A 13,682-nucleotide genomic window follows, 5' to 3' on the forward strand; every position below is an offset into this window, starting at 1 on the left:
AGACTTCTAATATGAGACAGCGGGGTTTCTACTAAATTAATAGGGCATCGTCTGTTGGTTCCGCCATGAATTTATCGCCCTTCAAGTGCGATCGTCATCGAATTCGGATGTTGAGAACCTGCTCTCTCATAATAGGGGACTTTCCTCTATGTCCAAGTCTGTGGCCTTTACTCGCGGATGCGTTTCACCGGCGTCGAGACGCGGCGAGGGGGGCATCGGAAAAAGATGCATACGTGGCCGTAAATCTGTGACCACCGGTAAACAGTTCTCGAGACGCTTCGCGTTACGTTCGCGCTCAAGAAAACGCGCCGGGAAATAATGATCTATCACCCGAATTGCCACTTATGTCATCGGGCCAACTAGCGTGGGCTCTCTCTCATTTTTTCTCACTCTCTCAAATCCCCCCCTCTCTCTCTCTCTCTCTCATTTTTACGCGCGCTATTCGCGATATATATTTTCCACTCCGTGATAATAGCCCCATCACTCGTGCATCAATATTTCTTTTCGCGACGATAATATATTGTTTGTCTCGCCGCGGATGTGTCGCCGCGCAACAACCGGATGGCCGCGTAAATCTTACTTATCGCCTCTATTTATCTGCCAGGCAACGCTACTCCGGTCGCCCTTAATTATACCCGATGAGATGGTAATAGAATATTATTATGCTACTCAATATGCATTTTGTATGATAAAAGGTTTAACAATGATAGCTTCCCATTCTCCGTGGGCGCAACGCGACGTCTTATTAAGATATTAACGAGCGTATTAATATTGTTGAAGCAGGCTGGATGATTATTATTAAGTAAAAGATGGAATCTTGCCAATATTTCTCGTGTAACTGCCGTGCTTAAAGAACACTCGCGTCAGAACGATGCGAATAATAGGCTGAAATTGAATTATTTATGGAAATACTGTCGGCGAAAGAATTATAAACGCAATTTATTACCGCGGGCTGGTCGAGGAAGACTGTTAAGAAGAGTCATCCGAATTTTATCGATATTCCATCCAGAGGTTAGATATTGGAGCCTTTTGCTGCTCCATTTTTCATCAGGCATATATATATATATATATATCAATGTATTGCATATGTCACAAGACGTAAGAAGGAAGAAACGTAGACGCTGAGACTGAATGGCTTATCGAACGCCAGTTCAAATGCTTAATAATCCATAATCTCGGTGTCTGCGTATCTTGAAACACATATACAGTTTAGTCGGTGCGCTCCGTTTAAAATTTTCATTTTTTGCACACGGAGAGACCGATATGGTAACCACATGTCTAATTATAATAGTTATATTTGGGACAGCTGTCATACCCACGCATTGGTATGATAAGTAGTGGAGACAACTATATGCGTTTTGTGCAGCAAACTTGGTGAATGCTGCAACGCAAAACAATGTAGATGCCCCTACTATTTGTACAACATTTTAATTTTAGTTATTTTTGCCTTAGCCGGTATTTCCATGCATGAATATAAAAAACGAAAGCCAAGTCTCGCTGCCTTCGGGTGAGAGATAATGAATATGATAGACATAGACTACTTGCTCTTAACGAAATGCACGTCCGACGAAGTTTCCGAACTATCAAGGCTTGCAGGAGAAACTAAGTGAGTCGTTTAACTACCCAAACCTTATTAACCAATTGAGACTCGGGGGGAGGTTTATTTATTTTGCTTAATATATCTTAACGCACAGAGAGCACAGGATGTGCGCGAGGGAAACCATAGTCCGCGTTTTCTCACGATGTTTTATTTAATTTAAAAAAAATGCAATTTGTAACTCGACACATAAAGTTAAAGCAGACCTGAAAAGCTTCTGTCCAAATGTGATAAAAATACGTATCTTCTGGTATTATATTTCATTTACGAAACCAAATATTGTTATTACAACTTTCACAATAATATAAATGTTAAGGAATTATAATATGGAAAGTAATTATTTCAATATATATCTATATATGTATATATTGTACGATAAAATGTACGTTACGTTACGGCCACAAACGATACGTGCGCCATAAAATTCACCATTTATTTGTTTCGATAAACGAAATATAAATGTTAACGATAAAGCATCGTTATTTAATTTTAATTTGCTTAGATTATAAAATTAATTATGCCTCTTTAATTGAAAACAATACACGCTTCCCTCTTTTATCTTTATCAGTGACACTATCTCAATGATCAATATTAGCAGCGCAGAGCAAAATTTACAAGCGATACTATACGTATAAATATTACGTATACCTTGTACACTTATGCGATACATGAATTGTAATAAAATTGCGTGTCATCGAGTTTCTGTGGACGATTAATGAAATAAAGCGTCGATAATGCTTTCCCCGTGTATAAAGTAAAAATCCTACCGTTAATGCGGAACTTTTCAGGTGCGAGGCTATATCGGCTAGCGATTACGTCGAATTCTCCAACTATATGATCAGAGACCGGAAGTATCCGAGGCACTGTGGTCAGCTGAAAGAATTCGACGTTTACAGCGACAGGAAGTTCTTCCGTGTTACGTTCAAGAGTAACGATCGTCTCGACGCCACGGGCTTTAATGCCAGTTACGTGTTTCTGGACGAGGAAGAAAATTACACGCTGAAGATACCTGCGAGCAACGGATCGGCACGGCATGGTGAGGCTTTCGTGAAATTAGTTAATTAATTATATCACGGTGCTGCTTTACCGTTCCCTACATAGGTAGCTTCTGATTTTTTTAAAGCAGTCGTAACACCAGCAACTCCCGAGAGATCCGATAAGGTACAGCAGGAAATGCGCCGAGAAAATCCTCCTCGTACGCAACATTTTCCTAATAGCTACGCTATTATATTATTCACGTTTTGGCAAATATATGTATATCTACTGTTTATTATCTATCACTCAATAATACGGCCGTGGAAAACGCGGATCGTTAAAAAATTGCGATATATACGGTACCAGTTCCAACTAGAGTATTGAATTTATTTGGCATCGTGTAAGTTCACATCTACGCGAATTTTTAAAAGTCCAAGTTCATACATTTCGCTCGCTTTCGACGATACAATTATTTACGATGAATATTGGAAATGGAAAAATGTGAGCCGTGGTGTGTAGAGTTACGTAACTGCAGCAATAGATATATCATACGTAATGAAGTGCTTGTTATACCCTCGCATATTTACACAAGATATCGTAGTTTCACGTATTTCCGTTATTATGTAAATATTCTTATTCATTTTAATTACGATGCGAAAGGTATCGGGCAGCTGAAAGGATAGTTAAAATAGCAGATGAATAAAGATTTTTTTCCCCCCCCCCCCTAAAAGACTCGACATATAGAATGTCGGGAGAAAGAAATCTCTTCTCTTTCAAAGCTCTCTCGAGAGAAAGAAATCTTTGAAAGAGAAAAGATTTGCCTGCAATATTACAGCTAAAAGTACAACATATTTGAATTTAACTGAATTCTAGACTTAATATAATTTTTGAAACGCGACGAGTTCTGCGTAGAATTAATATGGTCTCTGAAAACTCAAGCGAACGGAGTCTCTCGCTTCTCTTAACAGTACCGACTTGTACGTCTCGTAGGCAACTACGACCACATTACGGTCATTATGTTCCGGGTATTTAAATATCTTGTTAGCAATTTCCATGACAGCTATTTCTCTTGATTTTTCCTTCTTGTCGTACACGTGGTAAAAAACACGAACGGATATTCCGGAAAATAATTGAGTCTTTTGTAACATAAAGGAAAGCCCGACAAGAGAGGCCGGTAAAAACCCCGTAGAAGGGATCTATTCTGAATTGTACGGAGATCCGTTCATTCGCATTCTCGTTCTCTCGAGGAGGCGAAAAGTCACGCGCGCGGCAACGTAAATGGATAGAAGCGGCCTGGAAAAGGTAGCGCAGGGGCAGAATGAATTAAGGCGGTGTACTTTAGCCCGTTCCGTCAAATCGAATTGCGCGGAGAGAAGCCCGTTATTCACTCGTTTCGCGCTGGCAAACGGGGTCGAATACCTCGGATTCGTGAAACTTTTGTTACAACTTGGAGCATTGTTGCACGCCCAATGGTTGGAGTAGCCCCGGTGCCGCTGGGCTTAATAGCTCCAAATACATCTTCGAGCGTTCGGTCGCCGTTTAAATGCCGCTTCCAGACCGGTAACAATTGCAGAACGGAAAAATGTGCAAACTCGACGGGATTGTAACGTATGAATCGTGTGATACATGCCGCCTCGTTCTCCGCTGATCCGATCAATCGGACGTTATTTATCGATTCCGCTAATAACTCTTTCAAACTGCGTTATCCCCCGATGTATCATCTTTAACGGTAAAGATTTCTACGTTGCGATCCCGATCGCGAGTGTCCGGTGATGTGACAAAGGCTTCTTACCCGAAACTATTCGTAATTTTGCATAATCGCGATGTTTGAAAAATTGATTCGACGACGAAACGAAATAATATCAATTAGACTTTCGTCACAGCGACTTTGGTACACGCGGTCAACTAAAACTGCCGGTCAATGTTGCGAAACAAATTGCAAATAGGACTCGATCAGATGTGACGCATATTTTCAATCATCGATAATGTCGTTATTAATTGATTCCGCTAATAATTCTTTCACACTGCGTTATCTCCCGATGTATCATCTTTAACGGAATAGAGTTCTACGTTGCGATCCCGATCGCGAGTCTGCAAAAGGGTTTCAGGTCATGTGACGAGGGCTTCTTACCCGAAACTATTCGTGATATCAATTTCGCATAATCGCGATGTTTGAGAAATTGATTCGACGAAACGAAACAATATCAATTACTTTCGTCACAGCGACGCGGTCAACTAAAATTGTCAGCCAGTGTTGCGAAACAAATTGCAAATAGGACTCGGCCGGACGTGACGCATATTTATAGGCAATCAACGATAATGTCGCGCCCCACCTTCGCCATCCGCAAGGCGCGAGATTGCGTAGCAGCGGTTTCAATATTCCAGATTGTATCGTCGACTTTGCAATATTTGTCCGCGGGAACCAGCGTGAGATTGCATAATGAACAAACTGGCGTAACAAGATTCGCTATCGGTTTGTGAACGGTCGTTATCGTCGAATTTGATAAATACGCGGCTCGGGAATGGGAGAGCGGAACAATGAGAAAGCTCGGGGACGCGTTTGCCGAAGAGGAGAAAAAGAAAATATTTTAACGTTATTTTACACACAACGGTGGAACCACCGAATCTCGGCATCTTCTTTATTTGTGAAAATTACCGCGAAAAAATTCGCCCATCTCATCACATCGGTCGTAAAAATTGCCGTAACGCGTACAATTGTTGCAAAAATATTACGGCGTTTTTATTACGTCACGACGGCTCCCCACGCTGCATGTTTTTCCACCTCGCATATGCGCGGCAATAAAAAAAAGTCCACGAGAAGTAAACACGAACAAAACGCGCGATATGTATATTACTATTTATGCCATCGTTAACGTGAGTTATCACGCGCGTGGTTCCATATGCAAGGCAAAATGCACATCGATAACGCCCCGCGCGACTCACACCGCGGGATCAATTGCGAGATAAGAAAAAAGAAAGAAGAGTTGATCCGAAAGCTATATTATCTCGGGCGCACGAGTAAGAGTAAAATCGTTATTTCTTTCTTTTTTTTTCTTAAAGGTACCGCGTCTTCACCCCTGCAACCGTTGTTGCTGCTGCTGTTGCTGCTGTTCACCGACCTGGTTGGCGGCAGAGGTTCGCATTAAGAAAGGGCAATCACGGCGGACGAGGCTCAATCTACAACGAACCGCAACTTTAAGATCGAGAGCCATTTAGAATCACCGATAGCTCACAATCAGCTCAGAAGAAGAAAGTGACGACCTCGTTGACAAATTCGTCGGGAGGGAGTGTGTTACTCAAGTCTATTATCCGACCGGGACACGAAGTCTTAAATTTGTCCACGCATCCTTTCTCATTCTATCCCATTCGTCCGCGTCACGTTGACTATTTCGAGGAGAAAGCATCGGCGGTAAAGTACTTTTACTCTAAACAGCGTGCAAGAGAAACGACCGGACTGCGGACGATGTCATTCGTCGGGAACTCGTCGCAGCCCTCCCCGCCCGTAAACAGGAGAAGTGGGATTAATTGGCTGCGTGGCTAAATTGCCGATAGTAGCCTACGTGGGTAAGTTACCGTCGACAATCAACTCTTTCGAGAAGAATTGTCATCTTTCGGGGAGGTACAAGCAAGTCTTGTCTCGCGGTGGTTGCACAAAAAGAAAAAAAAGAAAAACATTACGACTCATTGCCGCTGTTTTTCCGATTTGAGCAAATGCACCTTAAGTGCACGCGAACTCTGTTTGTCGTTATACAATTTAACTTTAATCACGGTTTAAAGGTTGAAGAATGAAATCCGCAGATGCGAAGCACTTTATTTCTCAATATTTCTTTCAATACTGAGAGAATGTTAAGCGCGTATTCTCTTAAGCCAGGTCCAGGGTGAAGGTGCGCGAACAAAGAACGTTTGTCGGCGCTCGTTCATCTTGTTCGGATTCGGCTTTAAAGTAAGTCACTTGATTATTTAAGCCTGATTTTACTCGTTCAATGGGTAATGTTTTTCTCCTCTCGCGGGGAACGAATCTCTTAAGTCATCGTAATCGTCTGTCCGTATATCGCTCGAAAGTCATACATACCGTAGGAAAAAATTCGCCTTCACAAGTACGGACGGACTTTTACTATACATCCTCTACACGACTGTGATGTTCCCGTTCTTTCTTAGTTTATTAGAGACGAAAACAAGTCTGATCATTCGCGATAGCGAACATTCGTAATCGATAATTAGGTCCTGGAGATACTATTAATCGCCGATCGCATCATGGAGACTTAGAAAGCGTATAGTTAAGTATTTATCGTGAAAAATCCTGTTTCGAGCGTTAAACTAACGGGAAATTCGTGTAACAATCCGAAAATTTCCCATTTCGAATCCAGGGAGAATACGTAAACGTTTAACGGAATATATGAGAGCGATTAACGATTGCAATCCTTAAAAATGCGCGTTCGATTGAGCGATTTCGGCGATGAATGTTTCAATAATGAGCAATACGTGATCGACCGAATTTACAGGCTAGTGATGATTAAAGAGGGATATTTTGGAAACATTTTTTGAGCTTGTGGACTGCATCAATATTGCACAATTCGATATCACGGGTACATTGGTAACTACCAATTCTCTCCAATGCGTATTTCATCTGTGTATGATGCAAAGAATCGATCGCATTCAAACTAATCGCATTGGTCAAACTAATTTTCTCGTTAAATCGGCACTACATCAGCAAAACGTGAATATGGTCAAATCAATATTCTAATTTTCTGTCGGAATCGTTATTAGTGTTTCGCACTAATTCAATTTTCATTCCTCCGTTAGTTGAATATTTTACGACCTAACTTTTCTAAGGCGTGCACGCGGAATGTTATTATTATCGACTTTTTCGTTAAAGCAGGACCTTTAACTAATTCTTTGACAAATTAGGAAACAATTTTTCATCGAGAGAAAAATTAATAAGCGGCCTCTTTCTATTGCAACCTGTCTATTTTTTGTATATTATTTTAAATTGGCAATTAAATCGTGAATCAAATCTGTTAAAGGACATTTTATTTCAAATTAACTGCTAAAAATGTAACTGTCTACTCTATTAGACTTTAGTGATTAAAATTATTAGTTTTATCTATTAACTTTAATAGCGGTTTAATCTGTCCATTCTCTCCCCCTCTCTCTCTCTCTCTCTCTCTCTCTGTCTTTCTCGATGATATTAAATGGAATTATTATCATTAATTTTCACAAAATAAAAACTAGTTTTTAATTCATCGATTGATATAAGAACAATAATTTTTCTTCGAGTCTACAAAGTAATCCTTTAAGAACCGAGTTGTTTCAATAACGAAACCTTATTACATCATTTTATTGTAAATTAAAAATATTTTTATACGATATTCTAAAATCTTGATCCATATGTAAAAAAGAAAGAGAGGGAGAGAGACGGATCTCACTATCATACTTATAATTTGATACAGCTCTTATCGTGCAAATTTGTACGAGTGTATGCCATTGGAATATACGCCACCATGTTCTCAAAGAGTTAACGAAACAGATACTAGTTCCGCTTCAAAGTTAATTTTCCTACATTTTCGCGCAGGCTACACGTACATCGAAACGAGTGCAATATGTCCGTTTTGAAGATTGTTGATGTTGATGCTGCTTCGTCATAGAGATACGAAGTAAATATAGTGCCCGTCGGAGAGTGCAGTCTGTTATAGAATTATTTATGCGACGGCTATACGAAACTTGAGGAATCGGAGACGACAACTCATTGTAGATTCGGTTGAATGCACTCGCGCTGCGTCAATGTAAACGTAAAGCTCCTCCACTTTCTCAAAAAAATGATTTCGAAAAGAACAAGTTAGTGAAATTATAGGCCCGATGTATTTCCTCGAGCTTACAAAAGGCGATTATGACAACCAGATAGCGTCGTGTTCCAACAGTTGTCCACACGTCGAGCGTGGGTCTGTACACCCGACCGTATTTGCACCAAGTATCATGTCGACAGGGAGTGAGTTCGATCTCGAGCGAGCATGCCCTCGTACGTGTGGAAAATCAGCATGGAAGATAATACAAGTGTGAGGAGAATGAGAATGGACTTCTATGAACTCGATATCAAATTGTGTATCTATAGATACATAAACTAGGTAGCAATACTGTCATTGTGTACGTTAGACTCTACCGTACGTCGAGTACTTTTTAAATAGATTTATAATATTTTTTATAATTTTAAATAGGTTTACAGTATGCGTTGGTAAAGGTTTTTCCTAAAAGTTACCGTTTCATTTTCGCGAGAGTGGTGTGATTCGTGTGACTTGTAAGCGTGCGAGAAACGTGAGAGCAACTGCGTGCGTGGTGCATGACCGGGGGTGATTTTCCTTTTCTGTTGTTCCCAAGTTAACGGAGGATCAGAGGAAGGAAAAGAGGAGGGTAACACTATTAGCAAATTGAATATTTAATTGGCACTATTAAATGCTTACATGTAACTATCACCATGTAAATATTGTTACATTCGACCCGTTTCAACCGCTGTCACTATACATAGCCACACTGTCTCAAGCCGTATTAGTGATTCACGAATCGAGAGAGCCGATACGAGAAGCGGTAGGTCGCAGCTTTGACAGTCGGAGAAAGTATAAATCCCATCTGTTACCGATCCACCCCGAAACAACACCGTCGAAACAACGGCATTCATTTTATGACTTGCGGTACTTGCGATCAACTGATCGATTGGAAGTTAATTTATTGTGGCGCACACGTATAAATTAACTAACTTTATGATTAATTTTGTGATATATGACAAATTAACATTAATTTCACGAAACCGATGCTTGCAATCAATTGATTGATGGAGAATTAATTTATTATAATACACACGCGTATAAATTCAATGACTGCATTAACGACCATTTCTTTTTACAAGATATACCGCTGTCCATGAGTTTGGAAACGTGGTAAATTCAAATCAAAGAGAAAATTATCAACGAAAGAAATATCCGTTGTTATTTCAACGTTAATGTGTCACAAAGATAGGAGAGAAACTTTACACGCAGTGCAGCCTTCTGAAAAAGTACTTAAAGTTGAAGATTCTTTGTTAAAGTATCGTTATATATATTATATCGTTACATATATATGTATATATATGTTCACGAACCTATGGACAGTATCGTGTATCTCTTCGATCGCTAATTTTCCTATTTACACCTAAAGAGAAACCGATGAGGAAATCGTGTCAGAAATCCAATAATGTACCACTGCTGGAACGCCCCGTGATCAGGCACCAAGAGGCTCAGGGGCGGCCTAGCGGCGCGCGTTCCCAAGTCCTAGAAACCTAACTTTTATCCTTTCGTACCGCCTATTACTGGGACCTACGGAGTCGAGTTATCCGAGTTGCGCCTGGGGCGCTCCGAACTTTGTCCTGCGGTTAAAACTATCCGAAAGCATCGCAGTCGTGCTCCGGAACAAAGGCCCGCCGCGGCCGTTGATCGGGGCACCGACTTCGGTATCCGCTGAAGGCAGCGGATGTATTTTCTTATTCTGTTTTGAGGCTCTTGCCCGATCGTCTCACGATATAAGTTACGAGAATGTAATGCAATCATCGTTACTGTCCTAATAAACCTTCACGTATGAATCCATACGTCAATTCTACGGTTGTTCTTTCTATTTCTCTACCATCCCTCCACCCTGCGTATCTCCGTCCATCGTAAATTGTTACAAACCGACCCCCGAGTTGCCGATCGGCGATCCAAGATTCGCAGATGCGCCGTTTGATATCATCTCGTTCGCGTTTTTGGGCAAAACTTGGGCACCGATTCGCAATCAATAAAGTTCTCCTATTCGACCGAGTTCTCCAACCGGGAAACAACCCATAATGCTGAAGAGGCGGTTAAACTTGGCCGTAACTCTACAAGAGCGTTAAGCGCGCAAAGGAGGCCGCCTTGTCGCTTAAGAAGCTACGAAACGAGAAACCCTCTTACGAGGGCATTAACATCTCAGCATAATTGTTTGAGATAATTATCCTCGGTATTTAGAACCTGAATAGATACTATCGCCAACTCTGTTTGTCTCGGCAAAATTAGCCGGCGTACTGCAAGCGTAATATGTTCCAATATATAGTCAATTGCTCACGAGTAAAGGTCGAGAGACAATTAGATCTCGCTTCAGAAAGGAAGAAAAAGATTCCGTATTTATACCCAGCGATCGTAGACCGCGAGAGACATTCTTCATTTGTTTATTTTGCTAATACAGATAATTATGTAAACGATGAATTTTTAACAATCCTCTTTTTAACATCGCGGTTTACGACTGCAGTTGTCGATTACATAAAATTAACCATATTTGTGGTCGTAATTAATTATTTGCATTGATAAAGTTCTAATAATTGGTATAATATTAAATTAGTTATAATTAATTATAAATAGAGGACCGGAATTCAGTTTGTACTAGTAATTTTAATTTAATTTGAATAAATAGTCCCCCCCCCCGTTATATTTTATACATTAATATCGACTGTATCTAACATTTCAAAAGAATGCAAACAGAAATTTGTCTCTGCGCGCAATCCGGTTTACCAGTAAATGATATTGCGCGCTGAAGATAAAAAATATGAGATGTTTTTTAGTCAATCGCATCGCCTTCCGTTACCGTCCCAAAATACCAACTGATGAATCGTTCGATAAGTGCATCAACCCTCAATAAAGTAGTAATGCTTTATTTTACAGAAAACGAAGACATCTCTGCAACGATCAACAGTAACGCTTTAGTCGCCGATTAATAGACAGATCGTCAAAGGCCCGGGTCAAGTCGAGTTAATAATATATTAACTTGTAGAGTGTGTGTGTTTTTTATGAAAAGCATATTTTCTTAGAAATATGTATGTTAACTTCGAGTTTTTGTTTACTCCATTGGAATTAATATTCACTCTGTTGGAGGAAATATTCACGCCAATAGGATGAACATTTCACTCCATGGCAGTATTTTCACTCCACAAATTTTAGAGAGTATAAAGAAGATTAACCCACCCGAATTTTGACAAATAAAAAGAAATCAAATTATTTCATTTAACACCTTGCTTATATGTATACTCCATCAGAGTAGCCGTTTCGTTGGGCCAGATTGGACGTACCTTTTGTTGCTCCTGGCCATGCAGTCTGATCATTTTGACCAGGGGTCAGAAAGGAAGAAAACTTCTTCCATAGTCGGTTTGTTGTCACCGACAGACGTTACGCACGATTTAAATTATATACGAGCGTCGATCGTATCAAAAAATTCACGATTACGAGAAGTTGATTAAAAAGAATTTTAAGTCGAAAAAATTTACTGTATAAAACTAATTAAATGTATTTCTGCTTCCGTTATGTACTCGAGAGTATTGGCCGCCTCTTCGTGACTCGATCTTTCGATTCAAAATTCAAGTCTATACACAGAAAACATTTTACTTGGCGTAATATTAAATTTAACCATATTCCGCGATAAATTAACATTTCTAATATGGAGGAAATTAAAAAGTACCAATATCACAGAAATGTTTTGAAAAACCGATCGCGAAACTCGAACGCGAACACCGATCGCGCGGATGTATGAAGATGCGTGTGATTATGCATGCGACACGCATCTTGAAATTGTCACAAAAGATACCAAATAAATGACGTGAGATCCAGAGGAAAGAAACTTTCCGTACGAAATATAGACCGACAATTGAATACTCTAGTCTAGTTAATTAATCGTCTCAAGAAATGGATAAAAATAATATTAAGTTTCAGCGTTTTCGACAAAATAATCAGATCTTACGTCACATTATTTTACTGTAAATATAAATTTGCTAATGAAAAATGGATAGGCTACAAGAGAGCTCGACGAATACTTGAATAATATTCGTCCCGATCACTCTCTTTCGGTAGATGAAATATATAAAATTGAATTTGTGTTGTACTCTATCCACTTTACGGCAACGGATCTCTACGAGATGCACTAATCTACGATCTACAATAAGTAAATCCGTTGCCACAATAAAAAAATTTCAAACTCACCGTCCGATGCGCAGCAGCGGAGTTGACGACGTTGCATCTGTAACAGGTAAATATATAATTTATTAAAACAATGTTCCAAAAAAGTCATATTGTATAATACAAGTAATTCTTGTGTGCATTAAACGTTTCATTTGGTATAACAGTTAAATAATTGAGGCACACAAGATTTTCCGCAAAGTACTCTACCAGAGTAAACTTTTATGAAGTTTGAAATTGTTTCTTGTTCTCTAATTATTGTATTATTTCGAAATTCTAGAATGATGAGATCAAACTACTGAAAAATGAACTGGAAAAACAGATTTATTTTACATTAAATAAAAAACATTTACCTAAAGTTGCTTCGCCGGCGCCCGATGTCTTCCCTGGACCTGCTCCTCCTCTCAGGTTGTCCTCTCGTCCCACGAGACTCCGTCAATACTCGCGTACACTTGACAAAAGTACACTTTTTCGCGCGATACAATGCACTCCCGTTTATTAAGCTCGAGTTCAAATGGGCTTTCAAAGTTTTCAATACGATAATCTAAACGGCACTCCCGAGCGCGACGCGACACGACGAACCGCCGCGCACGGTTAGGTTACGATTCGTTTCAATAGGCGACGTTCACTTCACATTACGCGTCACTTTTTCGCGCGATACAATGCACTCCCGTTTACTAAGCTCGAGTTCAAATGGGCTTTCGAAGTTTTCAATACGATAATCTAAACGGCACTCCCGAACGCGACGCGACACGACGAACCGCCGCGCACGGTTGCGATTCGTTTCAATAGGCGACGTTCACTTCACATTACGCGTGATATCCGTCTCGACGAATCACCGCGGAACGACAATATTACGGAGCGCGACAATTACACAAACGCCATTGATAAATGTTCACAACTTTCGTACGAGACGATCGAGACTTTCGTACGAAATGATCGCGTTATGAGAAGCGACGCGAAAACACGCGGAGCAACCGCCTCGCTCGACTGCGCCGCGCCGACTGTTGGACACAATGCAAAAAAACTGTTTGCGACCGAGGTGTTTTCCAGTGTTTTCGACGCTACGTCACATCTCGGAACCAACGCTCGGCCTTGACCTCGAATTCCAACAATGCTCGCGATCGATT

The 13,682-nt window shown here is 40.3% G+C and overlaps 1 protein-coding gene across 1 annotated transcript in view; it reads left to right on the plus strand.

Moving 5' to 3' along the window:
- The window catches only part of LOC105560410 (suppressor of lurcher protein 1), a 132,289-nt gene extending 124,783 nt beyond the window's left edge, over positions 1-7,506 (plus strand). The window contains exons 8-9 of the mRNA XM_012009523.1: positions 2,386-2,633; positions 5,633-7,506. Coding sequence (XP_011864913.1) covers positions 2,386-2,633; positions 5,633-5,718 — 334 coding nt within the window. The 3' untranslated portion in view covers positions 5,719-7,506. The remainder of the gene's footprint in view (positions 1-2,385; positions 2,634-5,632) is intronic.
- Positions 7,507-13,682: the final 6,176 nt, after the last annotated feature.

The sequence above is a fragment of the Vollenhovia emeryi genome, unplaced genomic scaffold, assembly GCF_000949405.1.
Source record: "Vollenhovia emeryi isolate VEMERY1.0 unplaced genomic scaffold, V.emery_V1.0 DF939231.1, whole genome shotgun sequence".
Classification (NCBI taxonomy): domain Eukaryota; kingdom Metazoa; phylum Arthropoda; class Insecta; order Hymenoptera; family Formicidae; genus Vollenhovia; species Vollenhovia emeryi.